This window comes from Pyxicephalus adspersus, chromosome 1 (assembly GCF_032062135.1).
Source record: "Pyxicephalus adspersus chromosome 1, UCB_Pads_2.0, whole genome shotgun sequence".
Classification (NCBI taxonomy): domain Eukaryota; kingdom Metazoa; phylum Chordata; class Amphibia; order Anura; family Pyxicephalidae; genus Pyxicephalus; species Pyxicephalus adspersus.
This window is the reverse complement of record NC_092858.1, coordinates 46124534-46152498: the sequence shown is the minus strand read 5'-3', so window position 1 is coordinate 46152498 and position 27965 is coordinate 46124534. Positions and strand designations below refer to the sequence as shown.

General features: G+C 36.8%; 1 protein-coding gene across 1 annotated transcript in view; it reads right to left on the bottom strand.

Annotated features, from left to right (window-relative positions):
• Positions 1–27699, bottom strand: part of SUCLA2 (succinate-CoA ligase ADP-forming subunit beta) — a 50524-nt gene extending 22825 nt beyond the window's left edge. The window contains exons 1-5 of the mRNA XM_072409829.1: positions 27568–27699; positions 19135–19312; positions 13958–14057; positions 12283–12445; positions 707–835 (exon numbers count right to left, since the gene is read on the bottom strand). Of these exons, the coding sequence (XP_072265930.1) occupies positions 707–835; positions 12283–12445; positions 13958–14057; positions 19135–19312; positions 27568–27642 (645 nt within the window). The 5' untranslated portion in view covers positions 27643–27699. The remainder of the gene's footprint in view (positions 1–706; positions 836–12282; positions 12446–13957; positions 14058–19134; positions 19313–27567) is intronic.
• Between the last annotated feature and the right edge of the window lie 266 nt (positions 27700–27965).

Sequence of the window (27965 nt, the reverse complement as noted above, 5' to 3'; positions counted from 1 at the left end):
TTATTCTCCAGTGTAGACACAGTTGTTTTCCTTTTAGCAGTGGAATCTTGATTTTCTTTTTATTATTTAAATTATAATTCATAAGGACATTGTATCATTGTCCTACAATTCTTCAATGGTGTCCTAACACAAGTTGCACACAGATTAAAAAAAAAAAGGAGCCTTTTGCTCAAAGAGATTCAATATGCAATATATCCATTCAGTAAAAGCTACTAAAATCAACAAGAAATTGCTTGAAGTCCCCTTAGGAAAAAAACTTCATTTCATTTGGAAATAGCCAGAGGAAATAGCCAAAGAAAGAAAACAAAACAAATATACATTTCTGAGTAAGGAGGAATAAAACTTACAATTCTGAAAACTGAAAAAATGCCCTTTATCTGGAATAGGCTGGTCATTTTCCCAATGAAGTCACATACCTTACAGGAAAGTTAACCCTTTCCAGCTTTATCCAAAACTAAAAAAATAATGATTGGATATACATTTAAGTATTTTAAGCCATGTGCAGAGGTTTGCCAAAAAAGTTCCTTTTAAAAAAAAAAAAAAAAAAAAACACCACCACCACATTGAAATGCATTAGCAAGGCTTTTTCAGGAATAGCAGCCCATTTCAAACCATGTATACATCTCTGTTCAAAGCATTACCAGGTTATACGGAGATGCGTAGGTGTGAAGGCAGCCTTAAACTTTCTAAACAAGTAAATAATTACCCTAACAGCTTGTTCTTTTTTTATGCCTTCTACGATATCAATAGGCTCTTTGACAATTGCATCTGGGTTTTCAGCAGCAACATCTTCAATGTTAACTCCTCCTTGGGAGCTTCCAATCAGCACAGGACCCTAGGAAAAAAACATAGCATTAGAATGTTTTTGTTTTGTTTTTGGTTAGAAATGAGTGCACATAAGAGTGTGGAAAGGAATTCTAGTGGTGTATGCACAGTGAATGTTTCAGAAAAGGTCATTTGCTACCACAGTAGGACTGATACTATTCTGGATGTACCTTCACAGCAGCAGAATTACTCATACAGAAACCTGGAACTACGTTATTCTGGGAATAGCGATGTACATTACTGAAGCGCTAGTGTCTACATTGGTGCTTAAGGAAATGCAGCATAATAAAAAAACACAGGGGATGCCGAGCAGTTTTGGCACATTGTGTTATCATCCTTATCCTGGCTTTTATAATTACCAAGTTACTGACCTGAAACAGGAATGATTTACAGAACTTTTACACTGCCAGTGACTCACTAAACAGGAGAAAAAAGTAGCCCAAAGAAAATACTAGTAAAACTCTCTTTGTGAACTTGGCAGAAGTTGAAACAGCACACAGCACCTATTTAAACACCTTTTTGGCCAGTGTATGTATGTGTAATACATACCTAACCCTTATAAGTCAGTTTAGTATTCGAAGCAGAAACATTCCTATTCATAAAAAAAATAAAATAAATAAAAATAGTGTCCAAATTACAGGAAGGCAAGACAATGGTGCCTGAATGAACAGAAAACTAGATAAACCCTTTTGCACATAACGCCATCCTAGCACGGTCAATCAGGATGACCGAAGATCGTCTCCTTAAGTGAAGAAGAAAGATGGCAGTGCCCTGCAATGGAATGAGGAGAGGTGAGTAACTGTGGCAGTGTTCTCCCCAACCCCTTTTATAGCTGGATGCACCACCTTGCACTTTTCATTAACCACCCAGCTGTATTTGGGTGGGTATTGAAGAGTTGGGTTACTATACAGGGGCTACCACCCATCTACAATGTCTTGCCACCCTACTGAAAAAAAATTCTGCGTTGAACAGCGAGTGGGTATAGCTCCACTTTAAGCTCTACTATTCTTTGCACAAAATTTTTCAAACCCTTTTTCAATGGTTGTCCCTGTCTAACTATGCAGTATTTATCGATCACAGAGGAAGGTGGTATTACAATAAATACCCAGAACCTACTGCAATGGATGCCATATCCACACTGGGTCCCAAGTAGAGCTCTATTCTTGATTGCCCCAGCTGCTACTAAAGTGATACAAGCCTTTTCTCCTCCATCATCTTCAATGATGGTAAGTGTGTGCATTCTTATTCACTGATCTAATGCATGTACGAGGATGAGGAAAATGGGGGGATAAAAGACATTAGTCTTCAACACCATTCCTACTGCAGAGTGGTAAATTAGACTACCGTATAAACAACTACTAAACTCAGCATGTAGCATGTTCAAAACAGCTCACAAACGTTGGCCTCCATGTTTCACTCATGTTGTATCATGTCAATTTTCTAAGTGACTGACAAATTACAATTGGAATCGGAATTGTTTCTTTAATTTTAAATGACTTAGGTAAAAAGGAATCATTAGAGACATATACACAGATAATATATAGGAAATAGCTGTTCACCTATACTGATTGTCTGGTTGATGTTCCAATTCTCTGCCTTGTGAAATACTGACCCAGAAGGAGAATGCAGCTCAGGTGTTCTGATATTTACCACACAGTTAGTTGCATGACTGTTTTACACGTGACAAACTACTGAAACCAAAGGGTCAGCTTTATTGAAATTGAAAGACGTAAAGGCCAATAAAAGGAAATACACAAAAGTTTGGGTTCTTCAGTCACAAACACAAGGACAAAAACACATTAAAACTCATTTAGAGAACATGGTTTATTGCTGCCATCTAGTGGCTTCAGTTGATAACATCTATACGGGAATTTGGTGTACAGGCTGTCTGTCATAAAGTTAATTAGGAATCATCCAGTGAAGGTAGACGGTTTTCTAGCTCACTGGTCACATACTAGTTGCAGGTCACCACAACCTATCCTAGTAAATATTTTAGTTATTAGCATAGCTGACTTTAAAACACAGCCAAAACCATACATACCGGTAGTACATGGAATATATGTCAACTGATTTCTGAACAATGGGACTTGAAGGACTATGAAATTAAGACTAGTCTATAATGCACCCTGTGTGCAATGATGGTTTATTTGCTTACAGTGCTGCACTAAAGTTCAAAATTATTTGAAATACAAGAAAAAAAACATATTTGGAACCATATTAGTGGTGCTAGAAGAACTTAGGATTTTCAGCTGATACCAGATAAAATTAGTGTTGTGCTCGTGAAAAGGCAGCGTTCCTAAAATCACCTTAAGAGAAACCGTACTGACACAAACACTGAGGTTGCCATTACCGACCATCTGAAATTGCTAGTTGTCACATTCTGGCCTCCATACTGTAGGAATAAAAGTAAGCTTGCCACTGCTGAAGTCAGAAGAAAATCATTGTGACCTGCATTCCTCTTCCAGGCCAGTTGCTTAAAGTGGTAAAATTGTTAAAGATTAAAGTAAACAAGAAGAACCCCATAGTTCTTTTGTTTCTAGAAGCCAAACAGAGCAGTTTAGGATGAAAAGTGATTATAAGAGGTTGGTAAAAAACTATACTTTAGTGCGTGGATAGAGCAGAGGTTCACTTTTTTACAGTCATGAACTGGGATCCTCAATATAGTAGCTTAGCCATGACAGCTTATATATCATCTCAATAGATCAAGATTTACTTTACATTTCAAGTGTTCCTCCTTCCATGCACCAATACTTGTAACCACTAAATGAGCTTCACTGAATTCTGAATAGCAACCAAGGATACAATAGCTTGAAAGCTTTCCTCTTAACTATAAAAAAAAAAAGGGAGCAACTCCGCTTTTTCTTAGGGAACGTGTTATTTTGTACAATGAGAAAGCAGCCTGCCACAGCCAACCTTTTGAAAAAGCTAGATCTCTACTTTAGGTACTTTATAAGTCGCTAAGCCATGGCAAACATGCAGCAAGTGACATCAGAGCAGAACTAGAACTCCTGATATCTGCATAAGTAGAAATATAGAAATTTAAAGCATTAAAGGCAGATAAGATGAGAAATCTGGAGAACAATTACAGCCTATGCATATTTCCCTCAGTACAGGGTCTCATTAAAACATCTTAAAAGTTCCAAAAACAATTTACTGATCTTCATGTAAAAGTATTTTGTAACCTATACCCCTTATTTCCATGAAAACATCTGGGAAATATAAAACATAACTAGGTGAACAGCTATTCAGCTTTATGGACAAATGAACTAAATTTGAAGTATAATGGGAGGGTACTATACACATTATATAAACATTATTGGTAATGTGCAAAAAACATGATGATTTTGCTTGAATATTTACATAAATATGTCCCCTCACTATACGTTAACAAACTAATTATAAAAATATTTATACTTTTTTCTACCTATTTGATATGTTCAGGCTCTTTATAGAATAAAGGTTTGCTTGCAGGAATGAATTGTACTAGAAAATGTTATGAGAACAAATTGTCATTCTCCAGCTTCTTGGAATGTCTTGTTAGTATAGTTTGGTCTTCTTGGTGAGGCATTGAAGGGCATTAAATTGATAAGTTGTTCCAAGATAACTGGAACTGTGCAGTTTGTGCAACTTCTTAGTATGTCCGATTTCTACGTTTAGAAGCCTCTGGATGGCACTTGTCCAGAATTTTAGCCAAAATTAGATTACAATATGGCTATCAAGTTAGATCCTCTATACCAGGGATGTCAAACTCTGGCCCGAAGAGTTCTGAAAATAAATTGCATCTGGCCTGCCGGCCCACCCGTTACTACCTATTGCAGCGAGTAATGCCGCTACTACAATTCACAGCATCACTTACGTCTACAGAGCAGCGGCCTGTTCTGTTCTATAGACGCAAGTAATCTCGGGAATTGTAATCTTGGCATCACTCCCGTCTATGGAACATGCCTCATGCCTCTCTGCCCATGCGTAGCTCTGCATTGGGCTGTTCTATAGATGCAAGTAATGCTGTGAATTGTAGTCTCAGCATTACTCACATCTATGGAACAGTCTTCTGTTTCTCTTCTCTTTGAAAAGGGTGGTAAGTCAAAAATATTATATATTTTCCTAACTGCTTAATCACTATTCATTAAACTCACTGAGCATAACATTTATGGCTATTTAAATATAGCTAGATGCAAAAGACAACAGCAGGAAAACCTGACTTGTGCCATGATGCCAGCACTGGGCGGCATATAAATTTTTTTCAGACATAGCAATATATTAGAATCAGAATATAGCAATATACAGAGTAATTGACTTCACATTTAGAATGCAAATGTTATTCAGGGTTTCCTGAGCACAATAGACAACAGTAACAAGCAACTTATCAGTTTGTTGTTCCAGTAAGCTGGAAGATGATTTTAAAATGATAAACAATAATAATTTTTATTATATCCCACTGTTTGCAAATATATTCATTCAAATGTTCCCCTTCTGTTATTGTCTTGAGATCCCCAGCGCTGTGCACAAACATGTATTCTATTCTTGTCAATGGAACAACTCTCTGTCAATGTGTGGCCCCGCATTGGCACTGTTCTATAGACGCAAGTAATGCCGGGAATTGTAGTAGTGGCATCAGAGGTAACAGATAAGCTCATTACAAATTAATATTACTTTCAAAAACAGTTTTCTGTGAACAATTAGGAATCACATGGTGATACTTTTGTTATTATTTTAGTGATAAGGGACTTCTAGCCACTCATAACATAAGGCCCCGCATTTTTTTTGACTAAGGGAATTGTAGTAGAACTGCTATTTCAGTGAAGAGGGAGTTCCAGCCACGTTACCCCTCTGGCATTTCCAGCACTCCCCGTCAGCTACTCATGGGAGGTGCCAGGAGCCTTTTGGAGTTACGAGGGGGTGCTGAGAAGTTCCTTTGTCCCCTTCCAGATAAAATAGAAAAATGAGTGAGGGGGCATATGACACCCTAATATCTTAGTATTTAACTGAGCAAATATCTGGTCTTTGCAATTCTTAAAACTGTTTTTGATTTTAGTGAGAAGCTGTGATGGCAGGGGCACAAGCAAGTTTCACGTCGTTGCGGGCCGCCAAGAAGTTTTTGTTTCTCCAGGGAAAGTCAGCAAAGGACATTCACACTGAGATGTCACAAACACTGGGGGAGAAGTGTCCTTCCTACAGCACTGTCAAAACCTGGGTATCTCATTTTAAGACTGGGCATTTCTCCGTTGAAGATGAGCCCCACTGTGGGCGCCTCCCAAACTCAACTGACCCAGCAACCTGCGATGCTGTCCATGAGCTGATTATTGAGGACCCGCGAATATCTGCAAAAAAGATAGCCCAGTTACTTGACATCTCAGAGGAGCATGTTGGGTTTGTTATCACCAAGACGAAACGCCGTGGAAAGGGATCCTTTTTTTTCTTTTTTCTTTTTTTGCAGGACACAACAACGTTGTGGCTGCCAAATTGAACACCCTGGTTTCCAATTGGTCCACCATCCCCCCTACTCACCTGACCTAGCGCCTTCAGACTATTATCTGTTCTGGAATTTGAAGAAACACCTGAAAGGGCAACGGTTTGAGGACATTTCTGACGTCAAAGTTGCTGCTGAGAGCTGGTTTGTGGCCCAACCAAAGGACTTTTATTTGAACGGTCTGGAAAATCTGCAACTATGCTGTACCAAGTGCATCAGTCTCAGGGGGGAATATGTTGAATAAATGTGTTATTTCATAACTCTAGCTCTCTTCTTTCTGGACAAAGCCAGGAACTTATCAGCACCCCCTCGTACAGGGGCTTCAAGTTTAGCGCAGGCAGTTGGGACTTTATAAGCATCTTCCGTGGTCAAGGTGGAAAACAGAAGCATTCTAGAAAAGTGGGAAGCATGAATATCTGTTCACAAATGTAAAGTACAAACCTGTTTGACTTGTGTGTGGAATGGGCTTAGCTGTAACCAAAGAATATAACATAAGAAGACACTATGAAACGAAACACCATGACAAGTACAACGTCCTAAACATGGTGCAAAAGCGTCAAAGTAGAGGAGATGAAGAACCATAGTTTCACGGCAGACTATGTTCACAAAAGCCATATCACAAAGCTAGGTTGCTGTAAAGGCTATTTTTATTGTGGCAGCAGAGATTGCAAAATCTGCCTCGCCCTTTAACGAGGGAGTTTTTCAAAAAGTGAACGATCAAAGTTTGCGATGTTGTGGGCCCAGAAAAAAGGCAAGCATTTTAAAATGTGGGCCTTAGCAGAAACACAGTAGCTGATCATGCATGTGAACTTGCCACAAATCTACATGGACAGCTGATGGAAAAGAGAAAAAGTTTCATTGCATTCCCCCTTGCTGTGAATGAGAGCAGTGACACATCATATTCCGCCCAGCTGTCAGTCTTCATCCGTGGAGTGGACTCAAATCTGTGGCTAACAGAGGAACTTTTGGGACTAAAATCAATGCATGGCACAACCACAGCAAACACAATCTTTGAAGAGGTTTCCAAATGTTTAACTCAAATGAAGCTAACTTGGGATAAACTTGTGGGATTAACGACATGGTGTGCCTGCGATGTGTGGTCAAAAGAGTGGATTGGTGGTCAGGATTCAGGAGAAAATGCGGGAGCAGAACTGTGCAGCTGAGCTAACTGTTTATCACTGCATCATACATCAAGAATCGTTGTGTGGCAAAGCCCTGAAGATGGAACATGTTATAAGCACCATAACAAGAGTAGTTAACTTTAAAAGAGCTAAAGGTTTGAATCACCACCACCAAGTTTTTTCTGTTCGGAATACGCAGACGTGCCGTATCACACAGAGGTGAGACGGTTAAGCAGTGGAAAAGTACTGAACGGATGTTTCCAGCAGCGTGAAGAAATTTGTAAGTTTCTAGATAGCAAAGGAAAAGACACAGCAGAGCTCCCGGATAAAGAGTTTCTGTCTGAGCTAGCATTTCTCTGTGACATCACAAGTCATCTTGATGTTTTAAACCTGCAGCTTCAGGGGCAGGGCCATGTCTTCACAGACATGTATGCTGTGAGGGCTTTGAAAATAAAATTGTCTGTGGGAGACTCAGATGTTGCAAGGAAATCTGGGCCATTTTCCTTGCTGCCAAACCAAAAATACAAAGATCTCTACTTCACAGTTTGTTGAAAAACTCAGCATACTCCATGCCGAGTTTACCCAGCGATTTGCCGACTTTGATGCCCAGAGATCTAGGTTTGAACTGCTTAGTAATCCATTTGCAGTTAATTTAAAAAAAAACACCAACTAACCTCCAAATGGAGCTGATTGAACTCCAGTGTAGTGGGACGCTGAAATCAAGGTACGATGCCTGTGGGAGCTGCACAATTTCCACATTACATCCCTGACACAATGCCCCAGCTCTGCACCCAAGCTGCTCAACTGCTCTCTATGTTTTGCAGCACATATCTGTGTGAGCAACTATTCTCCAAGATGAAGATGAACTAAACATTGCACAGGAGTCATCTTACTGATGAACACTTTCACTCAATCCTGAGGATTTCCTCAGCTTAGAGCCTGACCCTAAACATTGATGAACTAGCATCCAAGAGGAGATACCAGGTATAAAGCTTGAACCTTGAATAAATGTTTTCTTTATATATTTTTCCTTGCTACTTTAAGGCATGGGCTTGAATGCTTGGATTTTCATAGAAGAAATTTGGTATTATTATTGTTAGCTTGTGCAAAAACGTTACCATTGAAATTTTACTCAGAAGGTTACAAATAGAGAAATGAAGCATAAGATTTTTTTCTTAAATAAAATTTTTAAAAAATTCTTAAGCCTCTTTTTCCATTATAGGCTTGTTCCAAATTGCATGTTAAACAATACTGCTTTGTTTCCATATGAAAATGTTTTATATTTAATTAGAAGGAAAAACTTCAGTTTTTCAATTTTTTTTTTAATAAATTTATAACTTTGGCCCCCGTCTTGGTCTAAGTTTTTAATTAAATTAATTAATTTAATTAAGTTTTACACCCCTGCTCTATACCCTGCAATGAGGGTCTGCATGCATGTTAATCTTTTTTTTTTTTTTTTTTCTATCTCTAATCTACACATTGCTTTGTAACTTTCTCTTCTAAATAAACTTGCAGTGTTGGGCAGAGGATTTTTGTTTTCCTTAAAATAACCAGCATAACATTTAAATCCCCCATTAAAACTACAAAAAGAAAAGTTCCAATGTTCTATCCAAAGGGTTAAAACGTATTCAAAAGTATATCATGTTAAGGAATAAGGTGATGACACCTCCATGTTCATAGCCAGCTGTTTGGACAATAAGCAGCAACACCCTGATGTCATGAACACTGTTCATTCTGTTTTCTTCCCCTTTAGTACAAATGATGACAGAAGAACCTGCTCAGCTCCTAGTGCAGTCCTAACTGCACCATTATCTGCTTTGTGATTATCAAAACATTCCAGTACTTATCTAGGTTGTATGTAAAAATACATATATTAGTTTTACAAAGAATACACACAATACTGCATTAAATGTTTTTACTCCTGCCGGAAGTTGATTTTTATAATTACCTGTAATGTTGATGAGAAGTAATATTCCTTACAGACATAATGCGTTTACCAGCAGAACTAATAAACTTTCAACATGTTTTCAAAAATTCTTTAATTAGAGGGTGTGTTTAAAAGGCTTAAAAAGCAAAAGGACCTATAGGGGATTATTTAAAACGGCTTGTTGTGAAGAGATTCACAACTCACACATATTTTTGCAAACTAATGCAAGTTATCTGTTCTCTAGGGCATGTTAATATTGGCTGTTAAACATCTGACAGTATCATAAATCACTGCAAGCTGCTTCTGGAGATGAAGAGATGAAATGCAGTGCATGCTCCAGGGACTGAATAAAACGTCTTGCACGGTTCAAGGCAGAGACATTTAGAATATCGGTGTTTAGAATTGTATGCAGCCTATCCTTGCTTGTTCTTTAAAGCTAAAAAGAGTATATTTTAAATTCAGGGGCTCTCATAGAGGACATTTTTTTAAAATACACTAGGTGTCAATCTGTTATGTTAATCCATTTTCTTACAGTACTTTCCGAAACTGTCTTGAAAATGTAGCATGTAGTCGGATTTGCTATCTGCATAGTAACTCCTGGACAATGACTGACAATGAAGAACTGAAGAAGAGAGTCAGAATGACATCCAGACCATTAGCATAATAAAACAAACCTGATCAGGCAGGTCTTTATTGCAGAAAGTGACAGGCAATGTACCTCCTGCAATAATCCTTCTTACCTGCCTGATCGCTCCATGGATTGTTGTAGATTGCCAGGATACCTGGATGTCCCAGCTTCTCCTTCGTTTGTTAGGACTGAATGAGTTTCCATGTCTGTGCAGAAGGTATGTCAATCCAGATAGCTGACGATCAAAAGGAGAAGAAGATGGTGCACTTCAACTGAACGGGGACAAGTTAGTATACCGGTTTAGTTTGGCTTTAAGGGAAGTCCAACTATGGCAACATCCGCGTTGTTCTCATGACATGTTTCCTTTAACCTGTAAACTGTTGCCTTAACCTTAAATTAAAACTCATACCTACGTCCTGTAATTTTTATTTTCCACAATTAGAGGAAGAAGATAGAAAGGTCAGTCAGGGTTTGTAGTTTTAGCTCTTCTACTGCTCATTAAGAATATCTAAAAATCTTTAATGTCTAGCTAGTCTCTGAACACATAACACACATCTATGTTCTGCATCAATACCAGAACTTTATCATATACATCGGCTTACAGCCAAATACAAATTTCATTAACTCATACATAAAACAGCACAGGAGTCACAAGGATTTGGATCCATGTTCATTCATCAGGCAAGGTTTCACAACCATCAACTAAGAGACATCACTGCGTACAGCAAAACTATCTTTTTTTGTAGTTAGGAACAGACTTATTATTTGTAAAAAAATTGCAAAATAAATGACTATGAAAAAAAACATTTCTGCATCTATTTAAAGAGTGCTCCTTAGCATTATTGAGTCCTACAACAGATGAAAGGTTGAGGTTGTGCTCACAGCTGCAGCACAACTGGTAAAATAGGCATACAGAACACTATATAGCTGCACATTCACTCAAAACTGAAACAGTGCTTTTGGTTCAAAACAGATCCAAAGATTATTGCCAATATTAAAAATGCGCTAAATGCTACCAAATATATTTTATAATAAAAGCCAAAATAAAAAGGTTGGGCTTTATTTAAATGATTGGAGGAAAATCCATTTCCATTCCATAAAGAACTTACGGCAGTCAGTGCAATTGCAATCTCAGTTAAAACTGAAGAGCCGAACCGGAAGAGTATTTACCCCTAAATTGTCATAAATGTGCAGAATTTAGCTTAAAAAAAAAAAAAAAAAAAAAGTTCAGGCTCCTTATCCTCATGTACAAACTGCAGCATAAGCTCAATCATCTTCTCACTAAACTTCTTCAACACAATTTTTACCGTAGAAAATGTTATACAAGTGATCTATGTGCTTTCACATGCAAGATCACATATATTATAAAATATTCAGTTTTGGGAAGAATTTTGTTTAAAAGTTCAAGTGGGGTCTCCCCCTTCATTTTCAGTGATTTGGATTCATAGTTTTCCCTTAGTCCCCATCCAAAGCCTCAAAAGTTTGTTAATTTGTTGTGCAGCTTCCTGTGATGAGAGGACAACACTGCTACACTGCTAGTGTATTCTTAGCAGGGTTGTCAAACAAACGTAGAATGTGTCCGCTTCCACTTTAAGTGGTTGAGAAGACATTTCAGGGGCACGGCTATTAGCATCAATACTACCGATTGACATCAGATGTAGGTAACTACAGCCTTGTGTGTCTACTTTATCCCAATGAATTTAGCAAGCTAAAGACCCAGTTGGGCATGAAGAATTTTTCAGGACCTTGTACAAACATGAAAAAACCAAAATAAATTCCATTTACAAGATTGTAAGCCACTGATTGGCTAAGACTATAATTAAGTTATCAAATCTGTTGGATGTTTGTATTTGTTTTGAAGCCCAATTTGAAAAATGCTGCCATTTATTTGTATTTATGGGCAGTTAAGTTGAGAGGCAAACTTTCTACCTTGCTACATACAATACTTTGCTAGTTTTGGATAGACAAATTAAGGGTCTGCTGACTGCGTCCCTGTTGGGATGACTGCTTCGTTTACAGTCTCGGTGACCACAGTTACTGGAAAATAGTTGGAGGAAAATTGCTACAATGCAATACAATGCTGAAATACTACTACATGGGTAAAGTTTTAGAAACTATTAGGTCAATTGTACATAAAAAAAGAATATATTACACATGAATACTAAACATAAGAACATCTATGGAAATATATTATTAGCAGCCAGTCTAGTCTAGTGAACAGTTATAAAAAAAAATAACTTAAAAGTATAAAATAAGGGTTCAGCAAACACTCCCCACAGCTTTCAGAGTTTAGGAGAATGCTGCAACTCACTTGAAATGACCTTTCCATGGTAATTGCGAAGTAATATTCTCTCCTGGGATATCTGCGCTCACAGATGAACACATGGTTACATATCCTGCCCTTTTCTCCTGTCTGTTTCGTAAACAACTTCTTCCCAATCATCTGTGAGGAAATGTCTTTTGCTTCTTCTGGACTAAAACGAGAGATAAATGGAAAATGAAGGAGCAGAGCAAACTGTGAAATAAAACAGACATGTACTGCATCTTTTAGCAGCCTGTCACCTTGCTTCAATTTCATTTCTCTCTTCTGCGACAAATAAAAACGTAAGCATGATAGATTGTGTTCAGAACATTGTTACCTTCATAAACTGTGCAGCTCTGACATTTTCAACCACAATATCAAACCATTTCTGTGTGGAAGACTTGCATCTAAAATCATTATACTAGCTCTACCAACTGGCTAGATATGAAAAATATTAAAATAAATAAAAATTCCATATATACACATGTAATATATATATATATATATATATATATATATATATAAATAATAGAGGAGATTTACTTTTGAGATGGTATGCAACACTGTCACAGATTATATATATATATATATATATATATATATATATATTTACATGTTGTTTACATTGTTATTTAGTGCAAAAGATGCATACAGATCCACAGCCAGCTGCCTATGGTTCTCTATTACCTGAGGAATGTACTTCATGACCTTTCCCCATTTTCTAAGCTTTAACATTTTCTTCAGTCTGCTCTATTTCTGATCATTCCTTACATTTGCTCTTGAACAGAACACTTCTAGGTACAAGTGGAATTAACTAGTTTTTTCCACTGCTGGACAGGTTAAGTCAACTAAATTGACTATGAAAAATCTAAATCTAATTTAAAATATTATCTGCTAAATCAAGTTTCAGCAATGCAAAATGTGCTACTTAACAAGACAACATAATAAACTGGTAATTTAAAATAGAGTAGACTTACTTTTGAAATGGTATGCAACAAGGTCACAGATTTACAGAAATTAAAAACACTGGATTAAGAACTGCTAAGAATTATTCAATGTTCTGCATAAACCACTGTGCAAAATTTCAGAGTTACATTATTCTGCATGTATGAGTTATGGATATTAGTCCTCTTCCCAAGAGCAGAATGTATGGTCCCAGTTTGTTTAGTTCACCCTAACAACAGAATAGAGGCCTGGGGGCACATTATTAGGATATTCTCACTGGGTGGTACTTCATATTGCCATAGAAGCAATTAATCTTATGTATGGGGTCATTTTTAAGTGCAAAAAGTTGACACTTGATAGTCCTACATTGAGCACACCCATAAAAACATACCCTTACTTTGTCTGCTTTTTAACCAGAATTGAACACACTAATTTTTTATATATAATACATATATCAGTTCTCAACCGAGAAATGTTTTTTAAGCCTGATGGGAAGATATTGTAGGTGGGTGGCAGCCCCTGTATTGTGACCAAACTCTTTAGTAACCACCCAAAAACAGCCAGGTGGGTGCTGAAAAGTGCCGGGTGGTGCACCCAGCTAAAAGGGCCTGGGGAGAACCCTGTATATGTATGTATGTATATATATATATATATATTTATTTTTTATAGAACATATACTCCTTAAACATGCACAGATAAAAGTAATTAGAGTAAGAAGAAGAAAAATGCCATTACTTACGAATAGACAATCTTTACTCCTCCCTTAAGACCACCTTCGAAGGATCCTTTGCCTCGACCACCAGCCAAAACTTGAGCTTTAACTACCAAATCTTTTGAGCCTTGAAAGGTAAAAAAAAAAAAAGAAACTTATTTACAAAAAACCTATTTAAAAAAAACAAAAATCTAATAAAACAAAAAAAAAATCCTAATAAAGTTATTTTATACATACCATATACATATAATAAAGTCATAGTTATACATACATACTTACTGGGAAGAATTAAAAATATCTAGCACATATGGCACGACAGTGCAACAGATTTTTTTGTTTTTTGTTTAATGTTTCCACTTAAAGAAAAAAAAGCAAGAAACCCCTTTACTGATGTACCCATATGATACAATATCATCAGGATAGTAAGGGTAAATCTCTAAGAGCCATCTAGAGAGCAAAAGTGGAACTTCTCATTGCTGTCTGTGTCCCCTTTGGAGATTCTTTCTAAATTCCAGTTTTATTGGAGGATGCTACCAAAACAAATGAAAGGAACACAAAAAAAAAATCTCAAATAGCCAAGGACAAAAATCTGACAGAAGTTCTAAGCCTTCCAACTTAAACATTACCTTTCAAAGGTGGTTACATAGCAGTAAACAAATAAGTGATCATCTTTAAATATTTTGTACATTCTGTGTACAGTTTGTAAATTATAAACATATCCTAATTAGAGTTAAAAGCAAATGTATAATAAAAAAAAAGACCTATGCATAGATAATGGTTGAAGGCATAGGATTTTGCTTGATATTACTACATGATGATTGTGCTTTAATTATTTTCTGGCTAAAAGCATATCTATTATTCAGCTCAAGTTGACTGAAAATATTACACATACTGTTAACAGCATATTCATTACAACTGAAGAAGAGAAAATAATACAAAAGTGGAGGATCACTAAAAAGAATTTTTTAAATTATTCAAAAATCTCATCAATTCGTATTGCCAACAACTCTTCTTAAAAATTATTGTAAACCAGGTAAATATACCAATATATTTTATTATTTGCAGACAATTATTACTAAAAGTAATGCATACAAAAGGTAAATTTTTTTTTTCTTAGTTTTGGATAAAAAAGTGTTTAGGGGTTAGTTAACTTTTCAACATTTTTTATAGCTGTTTGGGTCTTTACTGAGAGGATTTACCCCTCTATTCTAAACATTGTATAGGGACAAGGTGACTTAACAAGTCACAGGTAAGGAGAAATCTTCCCAGTGGGACAGAAAAAATGTCTTGTATTCTTCCAAGTGTTCTTTCTTATGGACTCTACTACCCCAACTTGCAATTTTCTTTCTTTTCTTCACAGGATTTCTTCATGACCCTATCATGAAGCAGTGCAATATTCCAGTCATGAACACCCAGCACTTTAGCGGGTATTTTGTATTCTGGTAGCCATACTATCAATTTACTGTGAATTATGCTACAACTATCTATATTTCCTGAATTGCCATCCTGCACCCTCACTTAAATAAAAGGTATGGGGGTCACACATAACAAAATTATATTTTATTTAGGAGGAAAAATAGTAATAGAGTATAGGTCTTAAATGGTGATATACCATAAAAAAATCCAAACCCAGATTATGAAAGATAAAAGTTTCAATAAATCTACTATTTTTAAAGATAATTTTCACTGAATAACATTCCCATACTCTGCTTTCTCTTTAGCCAACAATCACTGGCACCAATTTTTTATTTGCAACATTTCCTAATCCATGTCCTCACCAGTGACAGATAACAGAGATTCATACACATACACAGCTTTGATATACACTAGATGCGGGTTTATTTGTCCCTACAGTGTCCTTTTTACCCCAACAGTTGGGGCGAGGGATGTCCTACAGCAATTACCCCAGATGGGTGTTTACAAGGCCCTGTATCAGCTTTTTGGAGAGTGAGGGCGTTGTGACATAACTAGTTAATCCAGGACTCAGATCTGCTCTATGCAGCACCTCAGGATGGAAGGGGATTAGCGGAGAGTGCACAGATATACTAGATACGGTCTATTTATGAAAAAGGTCACAAAACACTAGACTGGAATATATTAGCAGAGACCTCTAAAACACTGCAGCCTGGTCATAGGCCCTTGTGGCAATTGCAAAGCTTTAAACATATATTCAGAAAAGACAAAACAATTAACTCAGCAGGAAAACTAATCACCATCCCAGTGTCAAGAAGCGGAAACGAAATCCACTGCTGTGGATAAAAATAGCCAGGCTAGGCACATTTCATTTCATGTTTCCTTCCTTATAAAAGGCAACATTTCTAGAGATGCCATACCAATTTAGCATATTCCATCAATTACAGCCAACATTATACTGAATTATTTTTCCTGCTACAATGAACAATTGTTTAACCAGGACATAATAAACAGAAGAGAATAAAAGACCTGAGAGTGGCACCAGTAAAAATGAAACATTAAAAATAATTATTACGCAATGACTGCTGGTCTTTAGAATGACTAAACTGAATGTTTAAATGAAAGTTCTACCAGTAATTACAGATGTAAATACTTACCTCTCTGCTTCCTACACAGCCGTACAGCTCTGATCTGAAGGAATCTCCAGCCGAAGTCTTTGCAAAAAAAGAAAACTTAGGAAAGTGCTGATCTCCTGTGTCCCCACTAAGTCACTACAGGACTCCACAGTAATACAATGCACAGTAGGAGACACAAGAAGTCAACAGTACTTGAAGTATCTGTTTACTCAGAAACTTCACTCGGGAATTCCTCACAATCAGAGGAGAGAGATTTCTTTACAAGCTTTAATGAAAGAAATAAATCTAATTTCCCAGTTTTGGATCCAAGGCAACTTGAACAATATTGGGATCTCCATTAGAAAGACCTGCGTCCTACACTTCAGTTTTTTTTTTCATCTAAGCTGCCATTGTAAAGTGCATTCTCCTTAATACTTCCAAAGAGACAAGCAAGCAGAAGTTAGGGAAACAGCGTCCTCTATTACATTCAGTATGCAAGCCTCTGACTATAAGGACTGTGCTGAACAATATATATTAATCTTTGAGGGAGACTTATTTAGAATAAAAAAAAACACCAATAAAAGCAAGAGGTTGGTTTGCAAAAACTAGTACTAGTACTGACATATGAATACATTTATTTACTTGGGCATCAGAATCAGAAGCATATAAAACACAGCAAATTGTTTGCGCGTTCAAGGTAAATGGTTTGCATCCCAGGTTCTTGGAGATAATGGTTTCTGTTGCTTTAAAAAGAAAAAACAAAGACCTGGCACATTTCTGTATTTACATTGACATGTGAGGGAAGATGTTCACACAATCATAATGTAAACATCCTTTACAACACCCAACAACAATGGTCTTTGGACATTCAAGGAAAGAACTCTGAACGTTCAAGCAATCCTCTACAAGAGTAAGCAAGTTGTGGCACTTAATAGCACCTGCTAACAAATTTTAGGATGCTACATTAATTCTCAAGTCATGTGATGAAATCGTATTTTGCTTTGGCAATAAACCATACACTGTTACCTTATCAGTGGGAAATTCAATGCGTAAATTGGTTGAAAGGATTCAACTACACAGCCACCAGCACATATTACATGTGCTTAGGTCTGGAACAAAATTACACCCAGACAAAAATTGCCCGCAGCAAAGACACAGAAGGTTACAAGGAAAGTTAAAGAAATCTGGTTAACATATAATCTCATTCGAGTGAGATTTAAACTAAATGCATTATTGTTCTTACAGAAGTTGACTTACAATAAAAGAAAGCATGAATGAGCTGAAAAAATGTGTTAGTCTACCAGATAACTCCAGATTTGCTCCTCACGTATGCCATGGCAAATTTACAAAAACACTGGGGCACAGTAAAAGCATAGGACTGAGGTATTTAGCATACATATAAAATCTGCCAGACTCGGATCACATTTCAGGGTACGTAGACAGCAGCGTTCCTAAAACCTGCCAGTAAGAATAGCAGTTTATTGACCAATCCTTTGTATGTGGTATTACATACGATAAAGCTGTTTACAGCAAATAGGTTAAGACACCACTGCGCTACTGTTTTGAAAGGTTGCAAAACCTAGAGGTCAAAACAGAAATAGCTTTTTTTTCAACTTTTAAATAAACTTTCTCTATGCACATGAAATTAAAATTGCAGAATATTTTTTTTATTCTCATTAAAGATGAAATAATATTTTAACAACAACTGATTCAATCCTTACATCTACTAAAGAGAACATACAATCATGTGAAAATGTACTACCCATGGAAAGTAATTTCATCTTATTTGAACAGGGAAACTTTACAATCTCCAAACTGTGTGTACAGATAAAAAAAAAAGTCACATGGTAATAATGTTAATAATGTTAAACATAATAAATTATTTTTTTTTATAAAACACAATCAATAGATACACAAGAATTGGATTTATATCAGAGCAATGACTAGGTGGTCCATGTTTACCTTTTTGAACCACTCCTTTGAAATTTATGCTGAATTTAAAGCCATCACAATGACAATGGGCCTGATTTATTAAAGCTCTTCAAGGCTAGAAAAGATACACTTTCTTTAGTGAAGCTGGGTGATCAAGGAAACCTGAAATTGATCTGGTCCAGGAATAAAAACATTTGCAAACAAATAGTTAATTACATTTAAGAAATCCATTTCAGGTTTTATGGATAAGTCAGATTTACTGATGAAAGTATGTTATCTCCAGCCTTGGAGAGCTTTAATAAATCAGGCCAAATACTGAAAACTGGTCAGACCTTAAAGCTGGAAACCAAAACATTTCCAGCACCTTGCTTTAAAGATGATTGAGGTACTTTTTCTAAAATTCTGTCCTAAGTTTGCACCTAAAATGTTTATTGTTACTGTGGCCTGGATCTGGAACACCTGGTTGTAATATTATAGATGTAAAGTGGTGATATATGCAGAAATGTTATACATTTAGGTGTTGAACTCAATACACACTGTCAATGTTATGTCATTTGTTCACCTTTGTCTTTAAGCAGTGTTTAAATGAAAATCTCAAGTTTTCCTGTTAATAAATGGTAAAAAGTCAACAATTTCCACGGAGTACTCTTTTACATGTGACATATGATGCCTCTTGTTTTTAGAAAAGATAACATTATTTAAATATTAGGAGTAGTCTACTCTATCATAACAGAAAGCCCATACCTATTTCTTTAGCTACGGTATAAGCCTCTTCTGGAGTCTTTGCAACAAAGCCTTTAGGTATGGCGATACCGGCGTCTTTAAGAAGACCCATGCTGAGATACTCATGCAGTGACAAGTTCCTGTGCTGCTGTGCTTGTAACCCATGACAACCGAAGACACCTGGGAATCCACCAAGAACCTGCAAAGAAAGTAAAATACCACACGATGATTGACTATATAAGTATACTGTCAGAAGGTTCAGTTTATATTTTATATGTCTGTTTATTTCTTTTTCTGTACGCCGTATTGAAAAATGTTATAAAAAATTATTGAAAACAAAGAAATAAAATATTATTAAATAAATATCAGCCAAGCAAAGTTGTGTTTTAAGACATCCTAATGAACCAAAAAAGCCCAATAAACCATAGCAATCAGTATGGTTTTATTCTCCTCCCTACTGTAAGTTAACAAAAAGAAGTAAAAACAATTTGTATTACAATTCAATAGATAGATCAAGAGATAAACCTATAAATGATTTGTTTTTTGTTAACATAAGGAAAAAGGCAAATATTTCAGACACATAAAAATATTTACTTTATGAATCCTAAGCAAACATAAATCTATTTAATAGTAGTATTTTTGGTACGTTAATTCAATAAAAGTCTATAGGAAAAGATACAGTAAGTTGGATTGTTTCTTAGTTTGAAGTTAGCCAAACAGTTTGGGAACTCTCTGCAACTTCCCAATCCAGACATTTTCTATACACCAACAAAGGATCTGAGCATTCATTAAACTTTTTATTTAATTTGTGACTTGTCATTGTCTAAGAGAAAAAGCTCACTAAATTTATTATCAACTAGAACCTTATGCTCCACTGAAATGACTGCCATTGGTAATGTGATACAACTTGCGTAAGGTGCATTTAGCCCCATAGATGGCTTGATATGTGAATTGTTCTATATTTAGTTTCCTATATTGCCTGAGGATGCATTTCTGCGAAACGCGTAGGAATAACAGGACTGTCTTCAAACTAAATCAATACAACTTATTGTATCATTTGCCATGGACATGGATCGAATGATTAATTCAGGCACCAAAAGTACTATAGTGGGATTGTCGTTTTTATGTTAGCTTACGATTCATAAATAAAAATTTTTGTCTCTGAAATGCTTCATTTTCTCTTTATGTTGACCAATAAAAAACCTTCTTCAGCCAAACTATATATAGGTTTATCACTTAATTGAACTGCTCACAGGGGTTGGTTTAAATACCTAATCAGGGTGGAGACTCCTTTACCCTTCCCCCTGTGTTAATAGTATATGTGTTATTTTACCATATTCTGCATACTAGTGACAGAGGTATTCATTTATTTTACATAAAGGTTTTGGCTTTGACAACACACTTCCACACAAAGATGCTTTTGATTCTTCAGAATTATTCTAGTAAACTTTGGAACATTTTTCAACTTTTACACCGTGGGTGAAGTTTTGAAATGATTTAAGTCTAAGGAAACCCCTAGTAAAATTATTATAGATACAGTTCATGATCTGTATAATATGCAATTAAGTAATATAAGTAATTAGCAAATATAATATATTATAAGTAATTGGAAATAAGTTGTCAAAAAAATCTATACTGATATACTGACCTATATACAAACGTTTTTTCAACTATAATTATGATAAAACATAATAATTAGCAGGAAGGAAACAGACTATGAAAACTGTGAAACCCCCCACCCCCATGATGGCTGTCAATAACGTGACCACTTACTGTGCTGATCAGTATTCCTCCATTAGTGGTAATGAAGTTTCTGAATACCAATTTAGGGTAATAACAGTAGAGCAATGATAACTAATAGTCACTGTAAAAAATAAATACAGTAAATACCCACACAACAATTATAGAAGGGTGATCAACAAAAATATTTCCTAAGGCTAGTAGTATTGCTTAATAATTTACAACAAAATGCTTCCTGGCATAAATTTAGCACAGCTCTTTATTTATTATTGGCAGGATTTAGAAAAAATCATTTAAGGTGAGCAAAGATAAATGGATTACAGGATGCAAACATGGTTATAGGGAAATGACTAATTTTTCCAAGTTTGCCGTATTCATAAAACAATTATAAAACCACTAACAATCAATGTAATAAAGCAGTGAACAGATTTGCTAGGAAAGGAAATAAGCATTGAGACAGTATCATGGTACAAGGCCAATAAGAAAGCAGAAGGTTTTACAACCCATGAGATGTAAAGGTAACATGAGGACAGGGAATGCTATCACATTACAGAAAAATACTATGCAAATTCTTTACAGATCGGACAGTCAAAAGGATAGACAAAGACACCTAGTAATGTTCTCCTCAGCCAAATGAACATTTAGGATCACAGGACAGAAAAGAACACCATGTAACAGCCTTCACAATCTGACAATTTCATGACGGCCTTCATACTTTAGTGGTGGACTGCACTCCAATAAGTAACAGAAGATGATGGGCTGTAACTCCAGTAATATGAAAAGGGATCAGTCAGGAAATAAAAAAAAAAACAGAACCGCTTTTTTCAATAATAACCATTTTTTCCAAGTGGTGAAATGCTATGATTTAGGCCTCATATCCCTTGTATCTACATCACATACCTTTAGTATAAATTTAAAAAGCTCCTTGCAGTACAAAATGCACAAATGTGTACAACCAGTTCTCACAAATGCTATCAAACTGACAAAATAGCGCTAATGCCAAGGTTACTGACAAATATTGATGCTGATAAACTAGGTCTGAATTAATTCTAGTCAGGAAAGGGTCAAGTAAAGGTTTATTAAAGTTGACGAAGTTCATGAATGTCCCACTCCTTGATCAGTTCCCAGAGAGATTTTTGTATGTCCTTTCCACATTGATGTTGTATGCTTGTAGGTCAGCTTAACCCATTTGTGACCAGAGGTCATTTGTTACCCTGGCCAAATTTAGCAACATCGACATGTGTTGGTTAACTTAATAAATACAAAAACAGCTATAATGTCTTTAAAGCCTAAAAATGTTTTTATTTGGTAGTCACTTTCAGTAAAAGCCCTTCTCTGTTTTTGTTATTACATGCTGACTAATACCAAACAAGCACAAAAAATTACAGCAAATTCCTAAACCAACAAGTCAAAGAAATTTACCATAGAAAAGGGTCTGATTTATATAAAACACTTTACACTGTAGTGCTGACAAACAAAACCACCATGAGATTCACAGCTTTGAACAGTGTTTTTATGATCTTTTACATACAGGGAAACCCTTTAAATAGTTTTTAGGTATTCAGGAAACCTCAGCTATAATTAATATATCCACAGCTCACAGTATAGCTGTGAGTATGGTGTTAAGTGAGAAGAATGTCTCTAACAGTTACTGAAAAAAGATCATCAGTGTCAGTTAAACAAACCTAAGAATCACAAACTGCTCATTGCAGGAACCCCTAGCAAGATCTAAAGAAACCGCAGTTGTGAAACACTGACCTAGAAGAAACTTGAATGATATGCACCTATGAAAAAATGTATGTCTGTCCAGTGAACACACATGTGGTCCTGAGATATATAGTCATTTTGGCCAGGAGCAGCAGATCAATTCAGCCTTTCAAAATAACAGAAAAGCGCTCATTGAAATAAACTGCCTACCACTAAACATTTTAGGGAAAATAGTCTGGCTTGTTTAGATTTATACAGCTGGTCAATCTGCACAGTGAATTGGGATGCAGAATGGCATTGAAATGCACTACTACATGTCACCTATTTTTCTACGCAGCATTACAGAAATGTGAACTTGGCCATACTAAAAAATATATATATAGCCTGGAGAAAAATCTGAGCACTCAGCAGAAAGTGCCTGAGTTATACACAGCACAAAGTTTTGAGTGCAAATACATTTCCACATACAGGAAAAATAACTGCACTTACTGCTTCGTAAAGTCAAAAACTTGTTGCAAAACAATTGTTGCTTAAACAAGCTGTTGTCATGTCAGTGTTCTGGGAGTGGAATCATAACATTGTCTAATTTCCTTTCACTGCATTTTAGAAGTGTTACCCCTAGCTCATAAAAAATGTATTGTGGTTACCACGCTTCCTAATCACATTTAGCCCCCTCTAAAAAAGGTTAATATTGCAATCAATAGATTAGCTTTTTTTTTTAGTGGTTTGCTTGCTATAGTATTGCTTTTTGCAGCAACTAAGGCCAGTTTGCTGCACTAACTGTATTCACAGATTTGAATTGACACCAGTTTGTTTATAAAGCTGTTTTTTTTTTTAGGAGAGCTGGAAATGTTAAAAAAAACACCTTGCAACCACCAAGGAACAGCCTAGTGGTTATAGAGCTCCAAAGGGTTGCCAGCAGGTGTCCAAGAGTGGTAAATGCCAAGTTTTTTTTTTTACCACTAGTCTGAATTTCAAACATCCATTTTCAGTCACTGTACCTGCAGCACACCCAAATTCCTGCATGCAACATATTGACTTTGCTCTGACTAATAACAGACATTGTCCTATGAAATGTTATCCTTGTGTCACAGCTCTTTCATTCTCAGCTTTTACCACAAATACCTAAACAAAACTTAAAACCTAATTACAAAAGTTGTAAATTCTACATTTGTAAGAGGGAAAAATCTAGCAAACAAAATCTTCAGCTTCTTAATGGCTAACTATGAAGAACCAAAGCACTGATCATTAGCCCATATGTTCAATATTTTGAAGGCCATGCGGCACAAAAGTTGTGTTATCAGTAATGTTAAATGATTTGCAGCGCTGCACACATGGAGTCTATAGTACAACTCACATCTGTAGGTGACAGCATAGAACATACATTCCAAATGCTACCCAGTAAATGAAGCCAGGTTGCATTTCTGATAAGACAGCTGATCGTAGATGTCAATGCAAGGACACACAGTTCCTTCAGAGGAACATAACACTCCCCCCCACCACATCACATTTCCTTATTTGCTCCTACATGCTGCAGCAAAAGGTCTGTCCAAAGCAACCACAACACTCTGCATTGCATAATATCCACACTGCAGTGATTCATTTTATTAGGTGACTTGTTCCACTAGTTTTGTATGTTGCTGTCAAAGAAAGTATTCTGTGACCAGGCAGGGAACATGCCTAGTGTTATGGTTCACATAATTAGGAAGAATTGTTAAAGAAAAAGGTCTAAATGTTGCATGCTATACACAGGTATTGGAGAGAGAAATTCTCCTGTCTACACCCATTACAGCAAGTGTTAATGGGCAAACAAGTTCTCATGGCAAATCTGCATTCAGATCAAGTTCTGAAAATCAACCCCAATCAAAGTCCATGCCGTGTCCCGAGGCTTCGTCTATCAACCACTCACTGCTAAGATCCATTTGGTATTGCAACCAGAAGACAACAAGAATCACATTTTTCTTTACCAACACGGGACACAAAAGATTGTCCCTTACACTACATCACTCCCTTATATCCCAACCTGAATTGCAGAATTCCTTGATATGGAAAGGAATTCCAAGAAAGCCAGAAAACCAGCCCCTGCTGTGCCTTTTGCCTCTGAAGACTATATACCTTTCCAAAATGGAAACAGTAACGTAAAGGAACCCTTTCATCGACTTAATTAGTGGTCCAGCACAAATATTCACTTCTCACTGATTGGGCTGATCTAGTGCAAAGATCAGATGATTAGCTTATAGCTTTTACAATAAAAATACTTAAAAAAAGAAACAAAACATCAGTAATTGGAATATTTGGAAACTATGAGAAAAATATGGTAGCTGTCATTGATGACCTTGTGAAAATGGCTTGACGTTTACTCTGTGCCATTTACTCTGTGCCACAAGTGGAGTCAATATGTGACAAGACATGCAGTTGTCAGAAAATTAGCCTTTCTTGGAGGGAAAGGGTCGGCAATGAAACCCTTCATATTTCTTTCAGAACTGGTTTCCTTTAAATGGCAGATCAATGTAGTGATAGAATACAGCAATGATTATGTGTGAGCGCTGTAATCTGACACAATCAACTGAATGTCACTTTAGTTTAAATTTAGAGGATGAAAGGTACCTAGCATGCTTTCAAGCTTGTTAAAGTGTATGTCATCCAAAAATAATTTTTTAAGTTTTTGAACAAAGTAGGGAAAGATTAAAACCCCATCAAGTTTTTTCTGCTATCAGGGGCTCTGGTAAAGATGTTTCCTTTCACTTCTTGTCCAGCTGACAAGAGGAGAGCGAGAGTAACCCTGCAACAACCACAGGGCAAAAAAGTGTTTTTAGTAGAGCTTAGCAAGACTTAAACCCCTATCAGGTTTTTTTAAAGAATATGTAGTATCTATTAAGGATTTCCTCTACTTTCCTAAGTCTATAGATAAATATCTTTCTATTCCTAAATCTATCGCCAGCAGTTAAATTAATATCTCTACTGTAGCCCCAGTTAGGAGAAAAAAAAGTAGTAGTTCTAACCCTTTCTCACTTTAGCTCCAAGATTTTGGATTGATACACACTAATATAATACAGCAAGCCATCGCATTGACAGGGGGTCATATTCTATGTATTCTGTGCAAATCTTACCAAATGCAAAACAAATGGGTGATGGTTTAGTAAACCACAGGGGTTGAATAACTAAAGTCCCATTGCAATCTATGCCCTGGGGTGTCATGTTACCACTAATGCACTAAGACATCCCAATTTTCTGATTAGATTGCCAATACACCACAACCAAATGCAGGCCTGCACCATTTATTCTAACAGAGAATAGGAATGTGCTATTTAAAATGAAGGTCAATGTGGGAACACATGTAACAGTCTGCAGGAGTTCTAAAAGCCCAGAGATTGTTCACTTTGCAAAGGGAATGTTTCCTCTGTCACAACTTTTAACAAGCAAAACTTTAGATTTTTTTTTTTTATAGTATAATGGCTGCAAGAATATGGCTTTGTACACACGTGCAATAATTGTCGTTGAAAAGGATCTTACACAATCCTTTCCAACAACAAAAGACTGAAAGATGCATGAATGAGCGCTGTAGATACAGCACAGTTCTGCTATATGGAGAAGGGAGAACGATGGAGCAGCACCCTGCTGCGCTCTCTCCCCATCACTTTCATTACGGTTGTTAGTGGATCCATAGGGACGGATCCATGAACGACAAGCGCTGTACACACACCAGATTCTCGTCCAATATCAGCCCCCATTATCGGATGAGAATCATCTGATGTGTGTATGTAGCCTAAGCTATAGCAAAACTTCTTTACAAACTATAAAATATTTAAAAAGCTGCAAATGGAGGAATTTCCCTATGCATTTGGTGAAAATTGACAAGTATGTTATCTACAGGAAAAAACAATAATTGCATAACTGAAAATTTGTAAGCTGGCAGATCTTTATTGTAGAACAGGATAGGCAATGTCCTTTCAGTAAAATACCATACTTACCTACCTGATCACTATATTATTTATTAAAAGTGAGTTTAGCTAAGCGGATCATGCCGAGTATCCCACTGCATGCAGGGGTTGTGTCATCCTGGACAAGATGAAGATCGGCAAGCAGTAAGATGAAAAGAAGACGATAATGCCGCTTGCAATGGAATGGGAACAGGTGAGTGTACAGGTAATCCTCATTTAAGGACTTACCTGCTTGCTCACAGCTCACACTTATGCCCAGCTCTCCAACAGGTGCATTGTACAAGAATTGTACAGCAAAATGGGATCTCCTCTGAGCCCCATGCTCTGAGTGGTGATCCTCCATTCATCCCGCCAATGACACATGCATTACCCAGGTCATTGGAACAGAACTTGGATGTTAAGTATGGATTATATGCATTTAAATATTCCCATCAGCCAGGCCGTGTTATTTTATTAGAGAAGGGGAATCACCTGTTCTTTATGCTATAAAGGACCAGACAATTGTGTAGAGTTCCACTTTAACAGCGATCAATCATTCTGTTTCTCACTGCTTTGCCAGATGTGATCTACTGACTGCAAAGTTTACAAGGCAGCAAACATGTCAAAACATTTAAATGATTTCCAGGAACATTTCGAAGCAGCTGAATCTCATATAAATCATCAGAAATAGCTTCTTTAGCTGCAACTTTTACAGAGATTACTCTTGCAAGACCCCTAGAGAGACATCACACAAAAATATCAAATATTTTGCTAGAAATTAAAGAAGAAAAATGTGAGCTGTGTGCTGTAAGATTCTGAGCTGGTGCTACGGGCAACAAGAAATCCTCCAGGCAGCAGCTTGCCATAATGCAGATTGCAGGTAATGCAGAGGGGTGACAGCTGTGTGTTTTAATGGTGACAGAGAGCTTCCAGCCACTGACAGGGAAGACTAAAAACACAGGTGCCTGCAATGACAGGGAATGGCGTCGTACCGCACTCCTATACAACCCCCCAGTCCCATACTCCATTTCGTATACATTCAGTCACATATCAAGCCTACTCCAGGTCTTCACACGGTCATAGTTACCTGTGCAGCACAGCCGAGAGCACCTCTGCTCTTCAGCCCTAGTGACAGCCGGCTGTACATTATGGAGGCCGCCATGTTGTCTCTGTCAGACACACCTCGACATTCAACTCTTCACGCATGCGCAACCTCCGCTACCATAAAGCTGTCAGACCGAAGGGGCTGCCTGCTGCGGTAGCGGGTGTTTCTATGGGGAGGACGCTCTGTCCCAGGATGTAGGTGGAAGGTCATACTCTATGGTAGTTCACTGGTCGTTCAAGTTCTCGGTTGTTCTGTGCGCAGGCTGTTATGAGTTAATGTAAAGCCATAAAGACAATGATACAACTTATTGCTGGCTGTTTTGGAATTAATATATGGGCAATATCAGTTTAAATTTGCTAGCAAACGGCAAATTATGTAAA